The following is a 26,051-nucleotide window of genomic DNA, read 5'->3' on the forward strand; positions in this document are numbered from 1 at the left end:
TCATGTACCCTGGAATATTCAGTTCCCAGCCCTGGTCGCCTTGCAACCACGTCTCTGTAATGGCGATCAGATCATACCCATTTGTATCTATTTGTGCCGTCAACTCATTTATCTTGTTACGAATGCTGCATACATTCAGATATAGCGCTTTTAACTTTGTCTTTTTACCATTTTTCCTTGTTTTGGCCTTTTTTTCTGTTACACTCTTATTTTTAAACATTTTGTCCCTTCCTGTCACACTCTGGTTATTATTTCACCCATCTCTAGCCTGCCCTATTGCTTTTCTCATTTCTCATTGGCTTTTCATTTTCCCGCTCACCTGGATCCTCCCCCCCCCCCCCCCCCCCACTATTTAGTTTAAAGCCCTCTCTACAGCCCTAGTTATTTGATTTGCCAGGACTCTAGCCCCAGCATGGTTCAAGTGAAGCCCATCCAAGCGGAACAGCTCCCTCTTATCCCAGTCCTGTGCCAGTGCCCCACAAATCGAAACCCATTCCTCCCACACCAGTCTTTGAGCCACTCGTTCATTTCTCTGATCTTATTTATCCTATGCAAATTCGCTCGTGGCTCAGGTAGTAATCCAGAGATTATTACCTTTGTGGTTCTGTTTTTTAATTTAGCCCCTAGCTGCTCATACTCTCTCAGCAGAATGTCTTTCTTTGTCCTACCTATGTCATTGGTACCTACGTGGACCATGACAACTGAATCTTCCCCCTCCCACTCCAAGTTTCTCTCCAGCCCAGGGGAGATGTCCTTAACCCTAGCACCAGGCAGGCAACTCAGCCTTCGGGACTCACGCGCTCGGCTGCAGAGAACAGTATCTATCCCCCTCACTATACTGTCCCCAATCACTACAATATTTATTTTTGCTCCCCCCACTTGAATGGCTCCCTGTACCATGGTGCTGTGGTCAGTTTGCTCATCCTCCCTGCAGTCCCTGCCCTCGTCCACACAGGGAGCGGGAGCAAGAATCTCGTACCTGTTGGACAAGGCCAAGGGCTGAGGCTCCTCCACCACTACCTCCTGGATCCCAATACCTGCCTCGCTTGTAGTCACACCCTCCTGTCCCTGACCATGGGCCAAATTGGAAGTAATTATTCTAGTGGGTGTGACTGCCTCCTGGAACATAGTGTCCAGGTAACGCTCCCACTCCCTAATGTGTCGCAGTGTCTGAAGCTCAGACTCCAGCTCATCAACTCTGAGCTGAAGTTCCTCGAGCAACCAACATTTGCTGCAGATGTGTTCGCCCTGGACCTCAATGGTGTCCACCAGCTCCCACATGCAACAACAACAACACATTGCCTGCTCTCCCATCTCAATTAATTAATTAGTTTTTAAATTTGGAACACTTATATCTTTTAATCAACACCAAGGCACTTAAATTTAGATGCTCAAGTTTGGGAAAAAAAGCGAGAAATCGAGAAATACTCACCAACCAATCACTTACCTGCTTTCTGGTGACGTCACACTTCGATTACTTTTTACTTCTTTACACTCAACGGTCCTTTGTATCTCAGTGTCTCCCGCTGCTCCCGAACTCTCCCGGGTTCTGGTGCTCTCACTCTGCTCCTGCTGCTCCCGAACTCTCCCGGGTTCTGGTGCTCTCACTCTGCTCCCGCTGCTCCCGAACTCTCCCGGGTTCTGGTGCTCTCACTCTGCTCCTGCTGCTCCCGAACTCTCCCGGGTTCTGGTGCTCTCGCTCTGCTCCCGCACTCTCCCGGGTTCTGGTGCTCTCGCGCTGCTCCCGAACTCTCCCGGGTTCTGGTGCTCTCGCTCTGCTCCTGCTGCTCCCGAACTCTCCCAGGTTTTGGCGCTCTCACTCTGCTCCCGCTGCCCCCGAACTCTCCCAGGTTTTGGCGCTCTCACTCTGCTCCCGCTGCCCCCGAACTCTCCCAGGTTTTGGCGCTCTCACTCTGCTCCCGCTGCCCCCGAACTCTCCCAGGTTTTGGCGCTCTCGCTCTGCTCCCGCTGCTCCTGAACTCTCCCAGGTTTTGGCGCTCCCACTGCTCCCGAACTCTCCCGGGTTCTGGTGCTCTCACTCTGCTCCTGCTGCTCCCGAACTCTCCCGGGTTCTGGTGCTCTCGCTCTGCTCCCGCACTCTCCCGGGTTCTGGTGCTCTCGCGCTGCTCCCGAACTCTCCCGGGTTCTGGTGCTCTCGCTCTGCTCCTGCTGCTCCCGAACTCTCCCAGGTTTTGGCGCTCTCACTCTGCTCCCGCTGCCCCCGAACTCTCCCAGGTTTTGGCGCTCTCACTCTGCTCCCGCTGCCCCCGAACTCTCCCAGGTTTTGGCGCTCTCACTCTGCTCCCGCTGCCCCCGAACTCTCCCAGGTTTTGGCGCTCTCGCTCTGCTCCCGCTGCTCCTGAACTCTCCCAGGTTTTGGCGCTCCCACTGCTCCCGAACTCTCCCGGGTTTTGGCGCTCACGCTCTGCTCCCGCTGCTTTTGAACTCTCCCGGGTTTTGGCGTTCTCACTCTGCTCCCGCTGCTTTTGAACTCTCCCGGGTTTTGGTGCTCACACTCTGCTCCCGCTGCTATTGAACTCTCCCGGGTTTTGGCACTCCCGCTCTGCTCCCGCTGCTTTTGAACTCTCCCGGGTATTGGTGCTCTTGCTCTGCTCCCGCTGCTATTGACCTCTCCCAGATTTTGGTGCTCTCGCTCTGCTCCCGAACTCTCCCAGGTTTTGGCGCTCTCGCTCTGCTCCCGCTGCTCCCAAACTCTCCCAGGTTTTGGCGCTCTTGCTCTGCTCCCGCTGCTTTTGAAATCTCCCGGGTTTTGGCGCTCACCCTCTGTTCCCGCTGCTTTTGAACTCCCGGGTTATTGTTGTATATGTACTATCACATCCCAACACAAAGTCTGAAGGGCCAATGGCGTAGGATCACATACCAACCCATCTTGAACAGGATCCTGAGATGGGTGGCCGCAGTGCTCCCCTATTGAAGGCGGGAGGTCACTTGTAATACGCAGATTGGAGTCCTATGAAGTACACAGGACCCCGATTGAAACTTTGAGGTACAAATTGCTGACGCATACGTGGCACATGCGCCACCTATTTTGTACCAGGTGTTGAGTGGCTGAAGCTGCGGTCCCTAAAAGGGGTTGCTGGAGGCTGCTCAGAAAATGGCCCAGGAAATGTTTGTTTGTGAGTTTAGCAGGAGCAAGAGTGTGCTGCCTGGACCCACAAACATTTCTTGGCTCTTGCCACCCTGTGAGAGGCTCACCCGGGATTGCCTTCCTCCACCCCCAGGCTCCAACTGTCAGCGTGCAAACTGGCTGATTTCCTGCTCTCCCAGAAGCAGAGAGCGGCAGTGGGACACCCGCAGCTCGCCAGTTGTTTGCAAATGAGACCCAGGTCTCAAAATGGCTGTGGCCTCTCAGTCGTAACTGGGGGAGGCTGTGGGCCACTTTGCCCCTCCAGCCCCCCTCCCCCATTTGTGCGCCTCAAGTTAAAGCTTTGCCCAGCAAGTGTCCAATGAGAATATTGAAGGCAAGCATAAATTATTTGTTTAAAAAAAGAGATCAGCAGAGAAGTGTTTTATTTCCTTTTCCTTGCGAGACTACCAAGGTTGAGTTTCCTAATGCATGAACATGACAATATAGAGTTTGGAGGTCAATGTAAAATAAGCTTTCTAAAGCACTTGATTCCCACGTCGACGATAGCAAAATACTGCCCACGTCTGTTTGTCATTGCGAAGCAGGTTGGGATAGTCCAGGAATAGATTAATCTCTCATATCAGTAATCTTGCATTAACGTTTCATCAGGTTTAGTACATGGGGTTTTTACTGGTGTTTTGCAGATCATATTTCTGTGATTCCATCTGTTTACAATTAGGCTTATCAGTACATTGTGATTGAATTCTGCAATTCCATCATTTTTCTTTGAAAACCACTGAATCAGTGAACTTGACTATTACGCAACAGTGCGCATTGGGATAGACATGGGATGCACATGGGTTAGTGCGTAAAACTACGAGCTTTAATCTTTAGCATATGGGACTGAGGTCTCATTAAAGATAGGAATGAAATACCAAATTAAATCAATTACCAATGGTTAAGCTTCACAGTTCTAAGGTCCCCAATGACCTTTAAGAGTTATATTGGTTAAAATAATCAATGTCACTGCAAGCCCTGTACATATGTTTGAGAGAGTATAACATTGGTTTACCCTCAGTATGATTTATGCTACAGCAGCTGAAAGTGGCAATGTGAATACCAGAGAGTTAAGATGTTGCAGATGAGAAATTCCTAAATATGTGTCCCATATTTTTAGAAATTGCACAGTAGTATAAAGCCCTGTAATCAGAGACTAAATCTAGGATGTCTTCCCAATCGTAAAAGCATAGCTGCCAATGACTTGCTGATTGTGGGTTTGTGTATCTTCTTCAAACTGGCACACTATTATTTTTGAAACCTAACATAACTTCAAAACTGCTAACTTAATATAAATGGGTGAGGAGTGTGTCAATTTGGCAAATTCAGCTGAAACCTAATTTGAATTGAATTGAATTGGCTACATTAGTTTAAATGAGATACTAGTTTCCCCGACAAAGGGTTTCATTTGTTAAAATGATACCCATGGAGTGGTACTGTAATAATGCAGTAATATTGACCTAATGTTGTAGTGCAGATCATTAGAAGTCAGCATTGCATTCTACATTAATGATCATAACGTGACGTATGCAGTAATGTTATACAGTAGTAATATAAATCAAGTAATTTTTTGAATTCTTAGCACAGTCATCTCTTAGTTGATAGCTTGGAATTTTGCAGGGCTCTAGGGAAAGAGCAGGGAGAGGGATTAATTGGACAGCTCTTCAAAGAGCTGGTGCAGGCATGGTGGGCCCAATGCCATCCTTCTATGCTCTATTATTCTAAGTGACTTATGAATTATCAAATAAATGCAATAATCACCAGATCTTCTTGCTAACAAAATGTTACATTCTGTCCTCTTGCAGGGACGACTTCAACATCAAAGTTCTCCATGCATTTGTGGAGCTTCATGAATTCACAGACTTAAATCTGGTGCAGGCCTTGCGGTAAGAACGATTAGTAATAATGATATATGCAAGGGGATAGATTTTAGCTTTTAGGCGGCCCACCAGCGGACTGTCTTGCTTCTGGCCCTGCAAAAATAATTTAAAACTTACCTTTCCCGGTCCTGATAGGACCCCTATTTGCATATTAAAAGGGGCCTGCTGCCTGTGGAGGTGGCAGTGGGTGATCGCAGGGTTAATGCAGGTGGTAAGTCTCCCGACCCCATTTTTAGGCTGACTCCCAATCCACTAATGCTGATTTTAGTATGTTAAAAACCTCAAGGTGTGTTTGACATTGTGTTTCATAGAATACTTAAGAAATTTGATATCCTATTTACATTTCCCCAACTGGTTTTGCAGCAAATTAACAACTTTACTCAGTTAGTTGTCACTTATAAACAATACAAGTTTGTCTTGGGGAAATCTGTTTTTATGCAAATCTCCCACCACCAAGATACCAATTTAAAGTGATTTTAACTTTATAAAGCTAAAGCAATCGTAGTTTAACAAAAGGGTTATTTAATTATTAACGATCCAATATAACCGCATAGAGCTGCAGGGAAGTTTGTTTATTTTAACTACTGAAAATAAAAATAAAAATAAATCGTTGTGTGTGGAGGGACTCAATTGGCATTTTGCAAAAGAGCCCTTGTAACCTACCTTCTAGCCCCAAACTCTTTGTGTTATTGCAGTCTATTATCCTGATGTCCTGACAGATTCACCACAATATCCGAAATAAACTTCACTGGCTTGTTTTTACATCATTAAATGCTTATAGCAAATGTTGTAGTTTATGTGCTACAACCAGAATACATAAAGAGGAAGAGTGGGATATGAGCAGATTTGCATAACATAACCTGTTGCCAATGGATTGACTTAATTATAGTTTTGGAACCATCATTAAAGCTCTTTCAATATAGAATTAGATTGTTCTGGATTTTATTTGGACATAAAATACATTCATAGGTATCGTATTTTGTCAAATTAATACATTTTGGAATAAATAAACACTTTATTTATGCATCTCTAAACTCATGAAACTTCCACTTGACTTTTAGTTTGGAGGATGCAGTTCAGATTTGTGTGCCTAACGCTCTCTAGATGTCTCACTAGCTAAGGCCGTAGACCAGCTATTGAGTAAATGAGCCATACAGACCAAGACAGTCCTAGGTTCAATCCCTGGACTGTGTTGACTTAGGTGGTCTCAGCAGATTATGCTGTCTTTGGGTTAGGATGGGGAACATTGGTCAAGAGTCCCACTTCTGATTGCTATCCAGCAAGGCTTGTTTGAAGCACATTTGTATCAACATCAGATGAATACAGAATTGAGATTCACTGTGATGTCTCCCATCTCTCAGAAAGCATAGCAAACTGAAACACAAATGTATAGGCTCGTATGTGAGAAAGGACAACGTGGGTGATTGGCACCTATGGAACTGTACCACAGCAAGGATTCAACAGCTTTAAGTGAAGTGTAAGGGACTGGAGAAAGTTGGTGGAGTAGGTATTTTTAAAACATGATTGGGTGCATCGCTGTGGATTCTTTGAGTTCTCTATTTCATTACATAGAGTGCTGCTCTTAACTGAACTAATTTAAATTAGAAGACATCATTAGAATAAAATGCATTCGTAGATTAATAGATTATACTGTATGTATAAATGCAGATGAATGAGCTCCAAATGAGCTAGATACAAGGATTTATTTATTATGTCTAAAAATACTTTGAATGATTAGGTTTTCTATTGGCTTCAGATAACACTGCACAGATTAAACTACATAAATTATGTACTTTGTTCTTGTATTCTGAAATATTTAGTACAATATCCTTAAAGAAATGTTGGTGTTAATACGGAGAACATTTATTTCTCAGAAATTAGAAAGGATTTGGTTCTTAAAGGATTTATGCTGGCACCTGTGATTATTTTCAACTCAAACACACAACTGAAAGAATGTAAATTAAAATCTAGAATCTTGAGTATGAGAAATTCAATAAAAAATTATTTGTTTAAAAATACAAAAACATTAGGCAGTTCTTGTGGAGCTTCCGGTTACCTGGAGAGGCACAGAAGATTGACCGAATGATGGAAGCTTTTGCACAGCGATACTGTCAGTGCAACCCTGGAGTCTTTCAGTCCACTGGTAAGTCACGGTAACGTCTTGTACATTGCTCCCAGTTAATTCAACAATAACTTCAAATTTATTTACAATGTTACTTTGAACTAAAATAATGAGGTGCAATTTAGTATTTTCATTGGAACACTAGGGGCGCGATTTTCTCAGCGGCGTTGGGATGGGGGCGGGTCAGCTGGTTTCTGGGTTTCAGTCCCACCCCCAGCTGCCTCCGCTCTACAGACGTGATTTTTCCCTTGATTGGCCTTGTTAAGACCGCCCTGTGGGCTTACCGGCCAATTAACAGGAAGCGGGTCTGATGACGTCATTTGATGACGTCATTTGATGACGCGTCATCTGCCAGATTCCTTACGCATAATTTTATTTTGACAGTTGATTTTTCAGTGTTTGACAGCATTGAGATGCTGAAAACACTGACAATCACAGCACAAAGGTGAACTCTTGCACCAAGGCTCTCCAATGACTCCCTCCATATGCTTATGGAGGGAGTCAAAGTATGCAGGGAGGTTCTCTTCCCTTCCAAGGGCGGAAGAGAGCTCCTCAGGACACCAACTTACCTTGCACCTCCACCCAACCCTCTCTATCTACTTTATCACTTCCCCATCTCGCTAGCCACCCCTCACACTCACCCTCATTCTACTACAAGCATACCAACTAACAACACACAAGGGCGGGCACTTGAGAGGTTTAGCCAATGTCCATGTGAAGTTTCTGGCAATGTGTTGTCATACAGTGAAATCTCTTTTTTAAAAAGTGCCCCTTATTGGACAGATCTGAGCGCACATTGAGAAGTGTCTTACTGAGTTCCAGTGATTGTTCAGTCATAACTCCCGCTGCCCCGCTCCGCTATAGCGATGTGTGTGCATGGAATGGCTTGGACATTAAAGGGATACTTCACGGTGCTGTTGTGGGATGGTGTCAACCTGGCGCATCATGTGGCAGCCAGGGTTTACAGCAAGTGAAGAAAGTCTGACCATGGTGATACCATCACCGGCCTCCCGGCCAGCAATTTTATCAGGGGCTGATGCCCTGTATCCAGTGCAGCATCAGGTGATGGCGGCTGAGGTTGGTGTTGGGGGTGATTGTGGAAGGATTCGGAGGACCAAGGTCTGATTGTTTCATTGGCTTTGATGTTGCTGGAATAGATGGCAGCTGCAGGTGAGATGACAGAAGCGATCTGTCAATGGTGAGAGAGGTTCTCCCAATGAGGTAGCACTGGACATACAGTTGGATTAAAAAATTTGTAAACTAAAGAATCTGTATATGTCTTTAAAATGCAGTAACCAACATTTTCTTTGCTCTGAAACTCACCATGTGCAACATGGCATCCTTGACACCACTTCTGCAACTGTCATCTTTTCATAAACATCAGACCAGACTCTCAACACGCCAGGTTGAGCTGGCGTGTTTCCCGAACAGCGGGTAACCAGTGGGGGAGAAGGTGAAATTACAAGTAAGCCCCAAAAGACTCTTAAATTGGCTCTTAACAAGCCATTTAAGTACCAGAATTGTCTCCCCTGCCGCTTGGTGTCGGGTCAGTTCTGTGCAGACAGCCCCGACACCTGGGAGACTCGCGTGGAGGCGGGTTGAGGGCAGGTTTCCTACCTACTGTCAATCTTTGCGATTTTGACAGCGGTCCCATCTCCAAACCCGCCCTCTGAGCGCCGGCAAAATTCCGGCCTTGTTCAAATGTTCGAATGAATGTTTTGTTGTTTAAACTCCTAATTTGAGTTCTATATATTTAGGATATTAAGGGGAGATGGACAAAAAATTATTTTGAAAATATTCACATCAATAGTTCCTAGGGAAAACACTGGAAAAGTAGCACAAGGTGACGTTTCTTTTGTAAACGATTCCTTTTTTTTTGCTTTGTCCACTTGCTAGACAAACTTGTACATTTTAGCAGTCATTATGCATTGAGATTATGAAATACAATATTAATAATAAACATTTCCATTTTTTATTAACAGTGCAATTTCATCCTCGAGCTTTCTGTAAATTTTGCACAAATACATTTTCAGTTTACAATAATTATGTATGTTTTTTTCACATTTCAACACGTTTTACAGCGTTCTCCATAAGTGCTCTGCTAACAGAGGCACTGGGCCGTATTTTGCAGGCGCCCATAGGGGCCGCGCAAGTGCCGGGTTTAGACAGCGAAGCGCATTTCATTTTTTTTAAATTCGTTTATGGGATCAGGGTGTCGCTGGCAATGCCAGCATTTATTGCCCATCCCTAGTTGCCCTTGAGAAAGTGGTGGTGAACTGCCTTCTTGAACCGCTGCAGTCCGTGTGGTGAAGGTACTCCCACAATGCTGTTAGGGAGGGAGTTCCAGGATTTTGACCCAGCGACGATGAAGGAATGGCGATAAAGTCAGGATGGTGTGTGACTTGGAGGGGAACTTGGAGGTGGTGGTGTTCCCATGCGCCTGCTGCCCTTGTCCTATGTGGACGAGTTCACGGGTTTGGGAGGTGCTGCCGAAGAAGCCTTGGCATGCACTGCAACCCAGCACTTGCAATCTGTCAAGAATCTTCTTGACAGATCCTCCGCATCTCCGGTAAAAGGGCCTCTGCAGGTGGAGAGTTGCGATATTTGCCCAAATTCATCCCGCTGAAAGGCCGTGGAATTCTTACGCCTAAGGCCTGCTTTTACCAGCATAAGAGTTTTAAAAAATAGAAAAATAAAATTTTATCACTCACTTATACTAAAAACCCTGTCCAATAAGGTAAGTTTATTTTTAGCCCCGTTAAAACATACATTTTTTCAAAAAATTAAGTTTTGTTTAAAATATTTAATAAAATGCCATTTTAATTGATTTTATATATGTAATTTAAATGTTTTTAATTTCATGTGTTCGTGTATTTTTTAAGTCATCACCATTCATACTTTTGACAGTTCCGTATGTATGGACCTGTCAAAAGTATGAATGGGGATTCCCTTCTTTCATTGATATAAAAACAGAAAATGCTGGAATTACTCAGCAGGTCGGGCAGCATCTGTAGTGAGAGAAACAGAGGGGCCATCGTTACCCTACAGTTAGCTCTGTTTCTCTCTCTACAGATGTTGCCTGACCTGCTGAGTAATTCCAGCATTTTCTGTTTTTATTTCAGATTTCCAGCATCCGCAGTATTTTGCTTTTGCCTTTCTTTCATTGGTTGGGCTGGCCCACGTGATTCCAGGGACGCTTGCGAACTGCATGCACCCCTGGTACACGTGGGTCCCCACACATTGCTACCAGGAGAGACCCAGGATCACAAACCTCCGTATCTCCTGGACCACCAGGTGAATGCGTAGAAAATTTGATGATCGGAGGCATCCATCCGCGGGAAGCCTCCGATCACAAATTCCCGCCCATTATGTGGGCACTTCCTGACTAATTGTTTTAACTTTTGTACTGTTCGGATCTGAAGTGCAGTCTTCTTTTGCAGATACGTGCTACGTGTTATCTTTTGCTATTATTATGCTGAATACCAGTCTACACAATCCAAACGTTAAGGATAAACCCAGTGTGGAAAGGTTTATTCTTATGAACAGAGGAATAAATGATGGTGGTGACTTACCTGAAGAACTCCTGCGAGTCAGTATTGCAATTGATTACTAATTCTGTACTGGGGGCAGTATACTGTAATATATGTGTATTTTCAAAGGGGAAATTAGCAACTACTACAGATTAATTGCTGTACCTTGAATACCCTTACACTGCAGGCAGATTTAGAAAAACTTGGCTTTGTTAGTTTTCAGCTTATACATTGAGGGAGTGAACTAAACAATGTTACAATAATAAAACTACTTAAGCGTCAAGTATAGCTTTATTATATTAATCATAAAATACAGAATTAAACCTCTAATACACAATAAAAATAACAATATTTTACCTGTGCTCAAGCTGTTGTCCAACTCTCCTCCTGTTCTATCTTTTCCCTATTCTCTCACTGTCTTATTAATTTTAATTCTTTTTTTTTAACCTATTCTAACCTTAGGGTTTAAAATCCTTAACTTGCCTGTTTGTTAATGTCTCTCTGCTAACATCATCCATTCATGAGCTTAGAGCAGCTTTTATTTGTTTTCAGTCAATGAAACAGTTTTTTAAACCAGCCTGATTTCCCAACCAATGAAAAGCTTGGATTAAGAAGACTGACCTGCAACTAGGTCAGTCTCTGATGTGAAAATGACGGCCAAGTGCTCACCACCAACTGTGGCAACCTAGACAAGTAAATTCATCCATGGTGGCTGGAGGTTTAAATATTCGCAATATTGCGAACATAAAGTTTGTTAAAGTTGTATTAGTTTAACCTTGTTAAAGTTACTAATGCAATATAAATAATTTTGGCATTTGTTAACAGAATCTGTATGAAAGTATTAAGAATGAACCCTTCAAAATTCCAGAAGATGATGGCAATGACCTGACCCACACATTCTTCAACCCAGATCGAGAGGGCTGGCTCCTCAAGTTAGGTGAGTTAACTTAGTTTTGTTTTAGAAGATCTACCTTCTTGAGTATCATAATCATTTCACTACCATAAATCTGTTGAATTGTGTAGTGTGAAAACATGTTGGAGTATTTTGCGAAAGTAGCTTGAAGAAATTAATTTACAGTGAAGAGGAGCAATATGAATACTTAAAGCATTGGAACTTCAATATGTTAAAGCCATATAAGGACATATTGTTGAAATTAATACCATTATAAGATACTATAAACATCATAATCTGTTAAGAGTCAAGTTTTCTTCATGATTATAGACAGCCTGAAATGTTGTTCGGGCATATGATGACTAAACCTGACCATTTCAACATATTTCAAATCAAACTAAAGTTCAGCAATTCAGTTGAAGCATCAGACCTTTTAAATAGCTCCCCACCCTCAGGGAAAAAAACCTGGTGTTTTAAACAATAACTTGTATGTTCTAATAACATTAACAGGATAAAGTTGAATCCTCTTACCTATACTATACGTGTTTATACTAAGTCAGTCTAACGTGAACACAGTTCAAGTAAGTTGCCTTTAGACCAAGCAATTTCCCCCAGTGGGTTCTCATGGATTCTCTATCCCAATACCCAAAATAATATATTTGTACTGTACTATATAATTTAACCGGGATCAAAATTCATTCCTAATAATTTTTGTTTGCCTCCAGCTGAGTTGGACAGCTGGTATCAGAAATTGTACTTTTTTTAAAACTGGGATTTTGCTGATCAGGATAGTGTCAATTTACATTCCTTTATCAGGTCAATGCTTGAATGAATTCTGATTTATTTCCTGTGGTAGCAAAGGGACTGCTGTAACCAATTGTATTATAGTTTGTGCAACAAACAATATTTATGCAATCGTTAATTGTATAAAAATACCATGATACCATAACTTTTTATTTGCATGTTCCCAAATTGCTGTACATTTTATCATTTAACTATAAGTAATATAAAATCTAAGTATATTATATAAAATGACAATGTATGACTTTAAAATGGGAACTGTGTGCCTTGGGATTAAATGATATCCTCCTTATCCTGCTTCACCTGAAGACTATAGTCTTCCCTCTCCCTGTGCCATGCCACTGGAGGTTGTCTAGTACTTTTAAAAAAAAGTGAAAGTCAAATTTGCAAGATATTCAACTCTGCATTTATTTTAAATACAAATAAACCAATTATATTGTGTCTAGACTTGGGAAACTGAAGGCCTAGGGCTTCAACCATTAAAATCCGCTGATCAAACCTTTTTTTTGAAGTTTGGTGAACACTGTACTAATTATCATCCATTGTTAGGAGTATATTAACATTCATTATAAACCATTTCTGTCTGCATTCTTCTTCCTCCATTAAGTGTCCGTTACTGCTTAACCTCATTTCTAATTCAATGCATCCTGTGCTACAATATCACTAAAACTGTCTAAATCTTTTTCTCTATCTGAATAATTATTTAATTATTAAACTGTAATTTGACTACAATCAATTATTAAACCACAGGCTTAGTCAGGATATACAATTATGCAGTAAGTTGTCTTGGTTTAAATACATTTTGCACTTACCTACTAGATCATGTATTTGTTTGGAATTACTACAGGCCATTGAATGGGATTCCTTTATAGTTAATTATCTAGCTCTGTTTCGCCTAAAAAATGCTGCTAAAATATTAGCAGACTAATGCTTATTGCATTTATAAAACATTCCTCTGCACATTATTTTAATGAAGGCGTTAATCCATTTAACCTAAACTGTTAGTGGCTTTGTTGAAGCAGCAAACAGAGGACTGCTATACAAACACATTAAGTGTTCTTCTGCTAATATCACCAACAGTAATTACAGCTCCAAACTTTTAATTATTTCAATAAAAACAGAAAATGTTTGCAAATACTCAGCAGGTCAGGCAGCAACTGTGGAGAGAGAAACAGAGTTCACGTTTCAGGTTGATGACCTTTCATCACTTCATCGGCCTTTCAGGTCATCGACCAGCAACGTTAACTCTGTTTCTCTCTCCACAGAGATACTGCATGAGCTGCTGAGTATTTCCAGCGTTTTCTGTTTTTATTTCAGATTTCCAGCATTCGCAGTTTTTTGCTTTTTTAATTATTACAAACTTGCGATCAGCTTTTAATAGAATTTCTATCCATAACTGTTTGGAGTTACTTCTGCAATTCTAGTTTGGAGTGAAAACACTTGTCTCAGTTTAAATTGATGCTTCTGATGCTGCAGAAAGATGGCTAATTGTGATTCTCGGGTCATTTTCTTCCACAATAGAAAACAGCACATAATAGAGTTTAATACAGTACATCTTGGTGCATGATTTGAATTGGTGATAGAAGACCCTGTAAACAGTACTTCATTCAGATCTTGACATGTAAATTGGGCTTTTATTATTTGGGTTCTATAAACTGTAGTCATTAATATTCAAAACACCTGAGAGCTATTTAATACCCCTTAATAAATTTTGCTGCCTGTCTATACAGCTTAAGTTCATGGTAAAACTTTGACCATTAAACTTGAAGTGGATAGTACATGTAACAATTTATTTCTGGTGAGCAGCCAAGAGTTTGAATTGAATTGAATAAAAGGTAGCCTGAAAGGAAGGATTGGCGTGTACAGTGGGTTAGCACACTAGCCTTTAACCTCTGGGACCCAGATTTGAATCCAGTCCATATTTTTAGATGCGAAATGCGAAAATCAATGTGTGCACTCCCATAATACCTCAGTAACATTTAAAAAGTAAATTAGGCTTTAAGTATAATTGATTAGGTGAGGATAACGATGGACATGAGGAATAGTTACTTACCGTCTTCAAAGTTACTTCTAATCACTGCTTTAGATAAATAGAATACTTTCCTCACTGAACAAACAATATAATATCCAAGGAGCTGAAATTAAGCCGAGAATAATGGAATACAATATAGGTGTATAAACTTCATTTGTGAATATATTGCTGCATGTTATCAATTCAAATTTAAAAAGCAGAAATTTCTGATAGGGTACAAGCTATGAAAAGATGTTTTTAAATCAATGTCCATTTTGTGGTTGAAAAGCCTTTTTGTTATAAAAGTGTTTATGATTGACACTTGTGAGTCGCTACCATTTTATTTTGAATAAAATAATTTAGTTTAAAGTGTTTGAGATTTGAAAGTTTTGTATCATTTCTACCTTTCACCTGTGAGGTTTTAATTGAAGCCAAACTGATGGGATGAAAACCTCCTTTTTGCTGGCTGTAAGGGTCTGATGCAAAACGTGTTTGAGCAAAACCAACCCATGTTCTGGTGGGTATGAGCCCACAGTATAAAACCACCATGATTTGGATGTAATTGGCACAAAATTAACAATTATACTCAGAGAGACCATAAAAATGGATGGTTTGAATGCGGAATAGTTCATAGCTATCCATCTGACACTGTGGAAGAGTTAGAAGGTGCTCTGCTCTACACCAAATTGTGCTTCACCTTCACCTGACCTGAGAGTGCTTGACATTGGTTGATAAAAGTGGAAAATATATTCCATTTCCCACAGTGGCATCCTTCACCTGATGCATACAAAATTTAATTCTCCCACCAAGAAATAAGTTGCATGTTTAACCTTGTGATAAGTCATTTTGTGTGTATATATTAATTCTAAAACTTCCATGGTGTAAATATTGAGTATTCTTTTGCTACTAGGTGTAGTGGAGGATTAACAAAGCCTCAAAGATTTCTCAGCTTCTAAAATTCTAAATTGTTCTTGTGTTATGCGAGAAATCTGAAATTAACTATATAACTCAGATGAATATTTGGGTTTGATACTATTGGGACATGGATTGAAAATTAAATCGTTTGCACAACATTCATAGCTCAGATTTGAAGCATAACATGAAATTTTGGTTGAAGAATAGCAACTGCTATTGAAAGCAACAGTGTTCATTTATTACCTTTAAGGTTATAGGTGTTGGTATATTACAATTCATTGACTAAGAGAGATACCAATTGTACCAATTAGATATACTGTTTAGCACTGTTGCTAGAAACAGCAGTAACATTTTGATTTATTATTACCCTTGGGTTGTAGACACTTGAAACATTTACAAGGTATCGCAAGTATATTGATGTCCAGCAGTGTGGCATCTGAAGATATAGATTAATTGTCCCTAACTCGGAGCAGAGTGACGATTTTTGTGCAGACTGTTCTGAAAATCTGAGTTGGTTTCAACATTTCAGCCCAGGTATAATAATATCAGCAATTGTGATACATATAAAATAATTTTTTTTAATTTTGCTGATTATATAAATTTGAATAATTTTGTTTTACCTACCTATGTTTAGAATTCTGTTTCTTTATTTTAACCCTTTGAGAGACCCAGTGTGGCATCTTTGCACACAGCTGGCAAGAGAATTTGTATTAGACAAAATAGAATATTAAAAGGATGCAGAAGTGCCTCAGAATACAGTTGTGACTCAGTAATCTGACGATATTTAATATAGAATTAACTATATTTGAGATTGTTAAAAAAAAGACATTCACAAAGAAAGTAATGGAAATATAAAAAAATAAAGTTTATCTGGTTTTCTTTTATGCATACGCCAGCTCTCTTACAAAGCTATACAGCTAAAGTATTCATTATTTTAAAAAATTGATTAGAAATGAACAAGCTATTGGTACTACATTTGAGTTCTCTACATGCACATGCTGATGGCCCAGGTTCAACCTCCATTCAAAAGCAATATAGAGATGTTTCCCATTTGAATAGGGTTTGTCTTTGTCAGTGAAAGCTTTGCACATTTATTCATAAGCCTCTTCCTTTTTGAATGATTGAGCAATTATGGCCATCAGGAGTCCCAGAAGGATCAGCCGTTAAGTTGCTTGCTGGATTAACCAGAAAATAGCATTACAATCTCATTAAAAATAAAGGATAGCCCACTCATGAGGGATGAGTTACAACAGTCCTTCCACAAGGGGGAGCAGTCTGAATTCTGAAGTACCCAATGCACAATGGTCTGGAACTTGCCATATATAGTGAGATAATCTGTTCATTTCTATCCGTATGGTTTTTTTGAACATCTTTATGAGCTCTTTAAATGAAATCTGTAACATTGGACTGGGTTTCATACATGCGAAACTTACTTTTTATTTTCACATGTGAATTAGCAATGTTGGAATTGTCAGTCACTCTCACAGAATTAAAAAATGATAACAGAAAACACTTACATGATTTTGAAAATTCACAAAGATATTAAAAAGGTAAGGTATGGATTCAGGATGTTGTTTTTTTTTTCCAGTCAAAGTCCAATGTAGAGAAAAGCGAAATTGTTTTTAATGCTCACATTTCAAAGCAAAGTCAGTTTATCAAGTCACTTCTGCAATTCTAGTACTCAAAGGGTTAATTTCTAAAATTAATTTTGTTTTCTTTTTAATTTTCTTTTCCCCCCCTGTTTGGTTGTTACATGACTGGCTGTCTTTCCTTATACACACAGGAGGTATGTACCATACTGACATGTAGCTAATTGTGCCCAGGGTGCTGCTGGTCTTTGTCTTTCAGCTGGTGGTAGAGGCGTGCTGCTTTCATTAGCGGGTGTTTGTTAGCTCTTTGCTGCGTGTGAGCTTAAGGTAGCAGTACAGTGGATCACTCTTAAATACATAAATTACTAAACATATACTTTTTAATAAAGCAGAAATTAATATGCTAACAGTACTCAAAGTGGAATCCCAAAAATGCTGGTATGTTATATATGTGCTTTTTATCTCAAATTAAACATGTGGATATATTGTTTCTATTAATTTGTTAAAGGACAAATATATAATCCTATCCCCCTTTGAGCAGCATACCAAACATAATTTTGCACCAAACATATTTATACCAATGGTGTACCAAAAAAGCACAAAATAATGTTTGCACAGGCGTTATGCATTTAACAGTTTTCCACTGTACTGCAGTGTGGCTTTTTTTGGTGATCAATCTGTGGCCTTTGTTTGACAGCGACAGTCGCTTTTGCACTGCCCTACTGATTTTCATATCCTAAATGTTCTGCAGATTAAATAAGTGTTTCATAAGTGGAAATATCCCGTGCCTGTGGTAGTGAAGGTTAATAGGACTTTTTACAAGTGTGATAAAATGAAAGCTTGACTCTTGAAATTAAACAGAGAGTTTTAATATAGTACAGTAATATGAGTCAAATTATGTATGTTCCATTCACTTTTGAAAGGACTATGAAACATACATAGAAATTAGGACAGGTTCTATATGTTTCCAGTGAGCCAAGAATCTAACTTTTCAGGAAATATTTTTTCACAGGGTTTCAGTTTGTGTTCATTAGTTATCTGTGGGTGATTTAAAAAAATATATAAATCAAGATTTAGTTGCCAGAACTCAGACTGTTTTATATCTTCATTATTGATCAATATCCTATATTTTTAATTGTCAAATTATTTCAGGAAGTTAATAAGCTCCCCTCCAAGTCATACACCATCCTGACAAACATATGTTGTCATTCCTTCATTGTCACTGAGTTAATATCCTGGAATTCCATACCGAGCACCATCACCAAAAGGATTCCAGCAGTTCAAAGAGAAGGCCCACCACCACCTTATCGGGGTAAATAGATAGGTGCAATTAATGCAGCCTTGCCAGCATCACCCACATCCCACGAACAAAAACAATTGTGAGGAAATTGTGCGGAAAAAACAAGAAATTGGACGAATTGCATAGCTCTTTCAAAGAGCCGGCACAGGGACGATGGGCCGAATTACCTCCTCCTTTGCTGCATGATTCTGTGAATAGTGCAAGATGTTTTAAACTGCACTAGAATTTGAAAACACTCAATTACAGATTAATCTGATTTTTGATGTTATTTTGAACTTAATTGCACATTTTTAGTGTGCAAAGGAAGATCTTCCATTAGAAAATAGCTTGCGTTCATCTCATGCTCCTTTTGATTTTTTCCACAAATGTTACTGGTGGATCTATGCCTACAGATTTTAGTAAAATAAAATGTACACGTAGTGTGGAACTACTGCACGATATGAATTGAATGACTTTCAACTTTTATACAAAAGAAATTTATACTGTTTAAAATACGAAGCAAACTCTAACTACCGGTAGTTTTACTTTCCTTTTCTTCTGATTTGGCATTTATTATTTTCAAAGATAAAAATTTTCAATGTATTAGATTCACAGTAAGTTTCTTTGATAGTAAAAATATCAATTTCATTCCTAGCATGAAAATTCTTGAGTCAAGTCTTTACTCGGCCACTCCAATGACATCATTGATGGGTGTACCATTCTTGAGTGGGCCATTGTGCAATGGGCATGACTGCAAACTGGCCTGAAAGCCATTCAGATGCTGTTGATTTCTAGAAAGCTATGCTAATAAATGCAAATGCAAATTTTCCAGATGTAACATGGTTACGTGGGGCCAGATGGCATCCCTAGTGCTACTTTCAACAAAAAATAACAAAATTCATAGAATCATAGAATGGTTACAGCACAAAAGGAGGCTATTGGGCCTGTCGAGCCCGTGCCGGCTCTCTGCAAGAGCACTTCAGCTAGTCCCACTCTCCTGCCCTTTGCCCTGCAAATTTTTTTCCTTTGGGTACTTATTCAATTCCCTTTTGAAAGCTGTGATTGAGTCTGCCTCCACCACCCTTTCAGGCAGTGCATTCCAGATCCTAACCAGTCGCTGCGTAAAAAAGTTTTTCCTCATGTCGCCTTTGGCTCTTTCACCATTCTCCTTATATCTGTATCCCCTGGTTCTCGACCCTTCCACCAATGGGAACGGTTTCTCACTATCTACTCTGTCTCGACCCATCATGATTTTGAACACCTCTATCAAATCTCCTCTCAACCTTCTCTGCTCCAAGGAGAACAATCCCAGCTTCTCTAATCTATCCACATAACTGAAGTCCCTCATCCCTGGAACCATTCTTGTAAATCTTTTCTGCACCCTCTCTAAGGTCTTCACATCCTTCCTAAAGTGTGGTGCCCAGAATTGGACACAATACTCCAGTTGAGGCCGAACCAGTGTTTTATACAGGTTCATCATAACTTCCTTGCTTTTGTACTCTATGCCTCTATTTATAATTCCTTTCCTTTTGAAGTATTTTACAACAGAAGTTAAATTTAATTGTGTAGTCATGAAAATATTTTGGAGCTGATCTGGTAAGGTTGTTGTAAATAAAGAACTTAAAATGCCATTCATTTCACCATGTATCTTACAACCACAAATGTGAAACATGTAATTTTGTTAAAGGTATGTGAATACCATTCAGTGCAATTTGTGGACATCATAAGCCATTCCTTTTTTTCCTCCAAATTATAAGCCACTGTTACGTTTGAAATATTTTTCTCCGTCCATTTATAAAAATCGTTTCACAGTTTAAGGCCCCTCACACCACAGACCCATCTCAGACCCAGGGGGTGGTAAGCGATTTGGTCTTCGGCTCTAGCAATGATCTGTTACTGGGTAGTAAAGGAATGGATCAACTCTGCCTTTTGATTTTCTCTCTTGCCTCACGCCCTTGAAGGTATGCCTCCTGTCTGTTGGGTGCCTCCCGTCTGTTGGGTGCCTCCCAAGGCAGTTTAGTTGAGACCAATAATCCACCTTGTAGAGAATTTCAGGCTTAAAATGGATCTGTCGCTCTCTGTGTCTGCGTTGCTCAGTACTTAAAAAAAAAATTAAGTCCTAAACAGTGTTATGAAAGTCTCTTTGCATGCCAGTTTTCAAGATAATGCTGTTACAGATCTATAACATTTACAAGTACCTAATGTGGCTACCTTGATAACTAAATGCACAGATTCCATATTTTCTCTTCTGCAAAATAGCTGAAAATCTTTAGAACATTGTGGTTCGAGGCATCAGCTGGCAACATTATTTACTATAGTGGGTGGATGGCATCAGTTCTCTAAAGTATTTGAGTTTTCTTTTATATACAGCATCAAATAGTATGTCAGGAACATTGTGAAATACCAGAAATATCAAGGTTAAGAAAAGCTATTTTCTTCCAATAGACTTTCAGTAAACTGTTTCAGTTTTTTTTCTGGCAACATTATATATTCCTCACTGCTCAGTATTTTCTAACTGCAGAGTTAAATTAGACAATGACACCTCAAAACAAAAAAAATCTAACTTTTAACATTAGAATTTTTTGATTTACTGTATTAGCAGTAATCATGATGTTTTCGGCAATGCTCTATTTCAGCTACACACAAAACATTCAATAACTGGATTTCTTTTAAAAGAAAATCTTTCTTTCAATTTATGTGGAATTTTAAAATGTGTCCTTATTAGCACAGCACAGTAGGGATGCAAATTGGAGCACTAATATGCACTGCTGTGGAGTGGAGACACACAGGTTCAAGCCCCCAGTCTTAGCTCTGTACTCTGCCTAGTGCCATCCGAGAGAAGGGCTGTCTCCATCAGCCCTCCTAGAGACTGGCTGGAAGCACAATTGGTGGTTGTCTGGGAGCGGCCATCCATTCCATTCTTTCAGTTGCAGAGGCAATGAGGCATGTGTTCGAGAGGAATGTTTGCGAGGGGAGATTTGAGAAAAACATAAGTTGTCCTTGTCCTTAGAGTTAACACAACCCCCAAAAGAAAAAAAATGTTGAAATTTTGTGTATGAAAACACAACCACAGTCTGAAACATTGCAACATCCACTAATATAAGCAAATCCCCAGAATTCTATGTTGAAAAATGGTACCCACCCCATTTTGTAAGAGACATGGGGGAGAAATTCATTATAGCCCTGTTTGGGGCGCTAAATTTTAAAAGTTGAGAAAATTAGCGTCAGGCGCTAATGTTTCTAAACTTCTTAAAAAAAAAAAAATAAAAAATAAAAAAATTGGTTTTGCACTCCAGGAAGGAAGTGGAGCTAAATCAAGTGCGCCACCTCCATCTTGGTGTGCAGTCGGCAGCAGGCGGGGCGGAGACTTCAGCAACGCTGCACACTGGGCCGTGCAGCGCTGCTGCGTTCAAAGACTCCTCCCCTCCCTTAAAGGGAAGGGTCATCGCTGCAGGCTCTGCAATATAAAAAGTTCCTATCTGGACCACCAAGGCAGCCGCGATCCCGCGTGATCAGCCCAGCACTCAAGCAGAGTGCCGGGCTGATCGATCGTGGGCAGGAACCCGCGAAAAAAACTGGATCAAGAAAGCTAAGTTTTTTTTACTTACCTCAGCCACCTCGCCTTTAATCATCACCCCTGAAGCGGCCGGCTGCCCGATGCACGCCTCCTGCAGGTGGCGGAAGTCAATTTCGGGTCCAAGGCGCTACCGGGGCGATGCGCATGACAATGACGTCACGATCTCCGGGCGAAGGAGTTTAGGGTGCAATGCTGTAGCACCACCGCAAAACTCCTGCCGAATATGGCAGGAGTCGATGTCAGCGCCGCGCCCGGTCGCAAAGCCATTTGCGCCCCGGGGGTGCTAATAGGAGGCGCAAAGGCACCCAATTTTGCCCCCATATTATTGCCCTCACTTTACACTCCCTTGCAGCATGAATTATTTTCAGGTCTCAACTAATGGCATCCTTTAGTAATTGAAAGGTGTACGAGAGTGGTGTGAGTTGTCTCGCCCTTCCTTCCCTCTCTAAGATGAAGTGTTTCATCTCCACCCACTGCTTCATACACATGACCCGGTTGCAACTGAGAATTCATTATGTAGAAAATCAGAGCAAACCCACATTGTGCCAATCTGTGAACAGTACATTTGTACACTAATGCGATATCAGTTCCACAGGCCACCCATTTTTTCTGTGTACTTTAAAACAATAACGTGTATATATATATATATATATATTTTTAAACTGGGCAGTAGGTTTAGCAGAATAAAAAATATTAGCACTGTGGTGCTGGATTTGGGAAGTATGCAAGAAAAGTTACTTGCTAATTTTTCTTTATAAGAAAGGGAACCAAAGTCCATTAACTTTAACCACTCCAATATTACTAAGTGGAAGAAAAAAACTTTGAAGATCTTTCCAAAAAAGGCTATCCATCCACTATAGGAAACACTGGTGCTCCTGGAATTTGCTGCTCCTTTCGGCTCTGATGCTCAAATGATGAATCAGCCTTTTAGTGGAAGAGAAACAAAATACGAGATTGTTACGTTCCTTCCTGTTACTCAGCTCATTTTCCAGATGGTAGCGCTGGTCACCAAGTATCGTGTAGATGAGACACCTTCTGTCCTTAAAACTAGGAATTTCCTTTCTGAACAATTCCAAGAGGCAAGCTCTGATGACTGAATTATTTTTAAACTTCTAACTGCTTTACATACTTTTATATTAGGAGTAGACCAATACTCTTTGTAGAACTGCACAAATACAGTTTTGTTGGGGAGACTGGCTGAAACTCTGACACTCGTTCCCCTTCAATTATTCCAAGAGACAATTTGTTCCATTCAAAAGTTATTAAAAAATCATGTTTAACCCCATGACCCAGCTTGTAGTACAGTACTGTTATTGTAATGCAGTGTTGATTTTGGTCTAGTCCTTGATATAATACATATAGTTTTATAATTAATTCTCCTGAATTCAAATAACATTATGTTCCAATAAATACTTGATGAATCTTTTTGAAATTGCTCCTATTAATCAAAGGTTCCATTTGAATTTGTTTCATATAAATTTCTCTTTACCTTAATGGCTTTCTTTCAGACTATCACATGAAACAATCTGAATAGAGTGAAGATTATGTACTATGTTGTTCTATAATGTGCAAGAAATTGGTTTATTTTGGGATAAGACCGATCCAAAGACTTTCAATCATGTGCCTTGCTACAGGAAACCAAATTGAAACATCTCAGTAACCATTTGAGGCTGGTTTATTTGGATCATATTCACATAAAGACCAATTGTGTGGAACATCTGCGATTTCAGTAGATATTTTAAAAAATCGTTCATTTTCAAAATTATTACTCTGCCTCAGTATTCCTATATTTATCTCCTACATACTGTTTCCAGACAACCCCTTCCATTCCATCCTGCTCCAGTAGGTACAACAGATTACTGTCATGGATCTCCTCATATTCTCTCACACCATGCATTCAACTCAGGACTCAGCTGAGAGCTAATGAAATAAATTATATATTGTTAATGAGTGAGTGTTGATCCCCACTAAGCCTCAGACATGCAATCTCAAAGGTGTGAAATGAGTGGGTCACTTCTTCCTTTCCCTATTTAAAAAAAAATGACCTGTTTTTTAAAGAGTCAAATCTTATTGTACAATAGCTATTCCTCAATAGTGATGTTAATGTATAGAAAACGTGCAGATAATATGGATGATAGGGAGTGTTGGCTGTAAAATATTTATTTCCTGGTTTAGTTGGTCCAAAACAGCCTTTCAACTAATTTAATCATGTGCAATACAAGATATTAAAATAGATAATATTGTATTTTCCCAATATTTAAAAGGTGGAAACCAGATGATCTCATTTTGATTTGCTCTGCAATCATCATTTTTATCTATTTTCATTAATCATATTTCTATCCTTTAATTCATTCTAAGCAGTTCATAATTCCATGTTTTGTCTTCTCCTTCTGTAGATTAGATTCACCTCTTTCTAGTAGCAGTGTTATAGAAGAGCCTTTGACATTCAGTATGATGTGCATCCTATCAGTGGCATGTAGTGTTGTCATATTTGGGTACAAAACATACTACCTCATTCTATGCTACCACCTCCAAGCATTGCCTTGTTTTGTGTCATTCTCTCAGCTCCAGGTCTTCATGATTCTTATTTGATCAGCTAATAATGAACTTAAATTCTTAGCTCCAAGGCAAAGATGAGCTCCTTTGAATTGGAGGTATTGGCACAATTGCTTGCATGCAGAATTTTGGGAATGGACAAATGACATGACTACACGATGTGGAGAGAGACACAATCAAAAGGCTATGCTGTGCCTCAAGCTTGATGAGCTACTTGTGAACCTTTTGCATTTTCTATTTATTTTATTTCTGCCAAATACACATTTGTCAAACTACAGGTGGAAGAGTGAAAACATGGAAGCGACGTTGGTTTATTCTGACTGACAACTGCTTGTACTACTTTGAATACACCACGGTAAGTTAGGGCCGTTCTAAGTCTTTCGAATTGTACTTATCCTTTTACTTAAATTGTGCTTTTTTTTAAAAAAAGAGATGAATACTCCAGTTCATTTTCTTTGTACAGTGAAATCAATTTTTTTCTGTTTTTCTGATTTGTACCAGCGCAAATGTTAACTATGGAAGGGCAATCCAGTGATGAAGATGCAAAGCATTGCACCAACCAAACGACACTGAGGCCAAATTCAAATATTAAACAACTACTGTGCAAATGTTCATAACAGTTGAAAGACATTTTTAGAATTTTCTCAGTATTCTCCTCTCCAGAAAGCACTGCTCAATGGTGGAGTGTTGGCAACGTTCTGATACCTCACTGAAGTGTTGTTTATGTGTGAGCCTAGACTGCAGGTGTTGTCAGGCTGTTTGACTGTGGGAAAGGGCTGCACAACAGACCCAAGTCCAAATCTGTCCCTGTCTGACAAACACACCATGTTGGTTGTAAAGCACTTTGGGATGTCCTGAGGCCGTGAAAAGCACTATATAAATGCAAGTGTGTTTGTTATCACTAGCCCTATTGGCATTTTTTGTACTGTCCCTGTTGCCATCTGACAATTCTGGTTGAAAGAAAACACTTTTAGATTTTGATTTACAAAATTGCATTAAGGATAAGATTCAGAAGGTATTTTTCTAAAATCAGATCTAGTTCAGGGAAGTTTACAATGTTGATGACCTCAAATACTTCAACTATAACTTGGTCCAGATAAGCCTTTATGAGCACAGTCTAGGTCACTTGCATTGCTTGGATAAATCATGCACCACTTCTTCTCCTCTCCTGAAGGCATTTGCTCCCAGTTGGGGTACAGTTCCATTTGTGCTGGTCAGCCTTGGCAGCTCAGCAAAGCAGTCATTAATGAATGTGAGCCTCGACAGTGAGGGGTAGATATTAACTATGAGCAGACTTCAGGCGGACGGCAGGTGGAGTGCTTGCACCGACCATCTGAAGTCCCTGCAGTGAGGTCCCAGCCATTTAGAGGCCAGGACCTCATTTCCTTAATCCCGGTGAGCAGCAAGTGCTGTATGGGTGCTCACACGCAGCTTGTTGATCGCGAGGCAGGAATTCCGATGGCTCCACTGACATGAATCTTGTCATTCATGTGGAAATGACTTATGAAATGATACTGGGCAGCTGGTGGCACTGTTCAGGGAGAGTATAAATACTCGGGCATGGGCCCAGCTTGCTCAGGACATTCTTTAACAGGAACTAGTGAAGGACACAACTAGATCTCCATGTTGAAAAACAGTTGATTAAAGCCTTGTTTAATACTCAGACCAAGTGCCTAGTAGTTTTCTTACATCATCCACCATGGATCCAAGCCATAATTGTTTTCCTTGGGTGATAGAGGGGAGGAGGTTGGATG

General features: G+C 40.2%; 1 protein-coding gene across 6 annotated transcripts in view; it reads left to right on the forward strand.

The window, feature by feature from the left end:
- cyth1b (cytohesin 1b) overlaps positions 1-26,051 on the forward strand; it is a 260,252-nt gene that overhangs the window by 208,816 nt on the left and 25,385 nt on the right. For 5 of the 6 annotated variants that reach the window (XM_085963766.1, XM_085963765.1, XM_085963769.1 and 2 more), the window contains 5 exons: positions 4,951-5,031; positions 7,056-7,168; positions 10,588-10,736; positions 11,503-11,615; positions 24,574-24,652. In XM_085963766.1, the coding sequence (XP_085819892.1) occupies positions 4,951-5,031; positions 7,056-7,168; positions 10,588-10,736; positions 11,503-11,615; positions 24,574-24,652 (535 nt within the window). The remainder of the gene's footprint in view (positions 1-4,950; positions 5,032-7,055; positions 7,169-10,587; positions 10,737-11,502; positions 11,616-24,573; positions 24,653-26,051) is intronic. The other variant, XM_085963764.1, reaches the window with a different exon arrangement.

The sequence above is a fragment of the Somniosus microcephalus genome, chromosome 21, assembly GCF_052327205.1.
Source record: "Somniosus microcephalus isolate GS21.2 chromosome 21, FLI_Smic_1.0, whole genome shotgun sequence".
Taxonomy (NCBI): domain Eukaryota; kingdom Metazoa; phylum Chordata; class Chondrichthyes; order Squaliformes; family Somniosidae; genus Somniosus; species Somniosus microcephalus.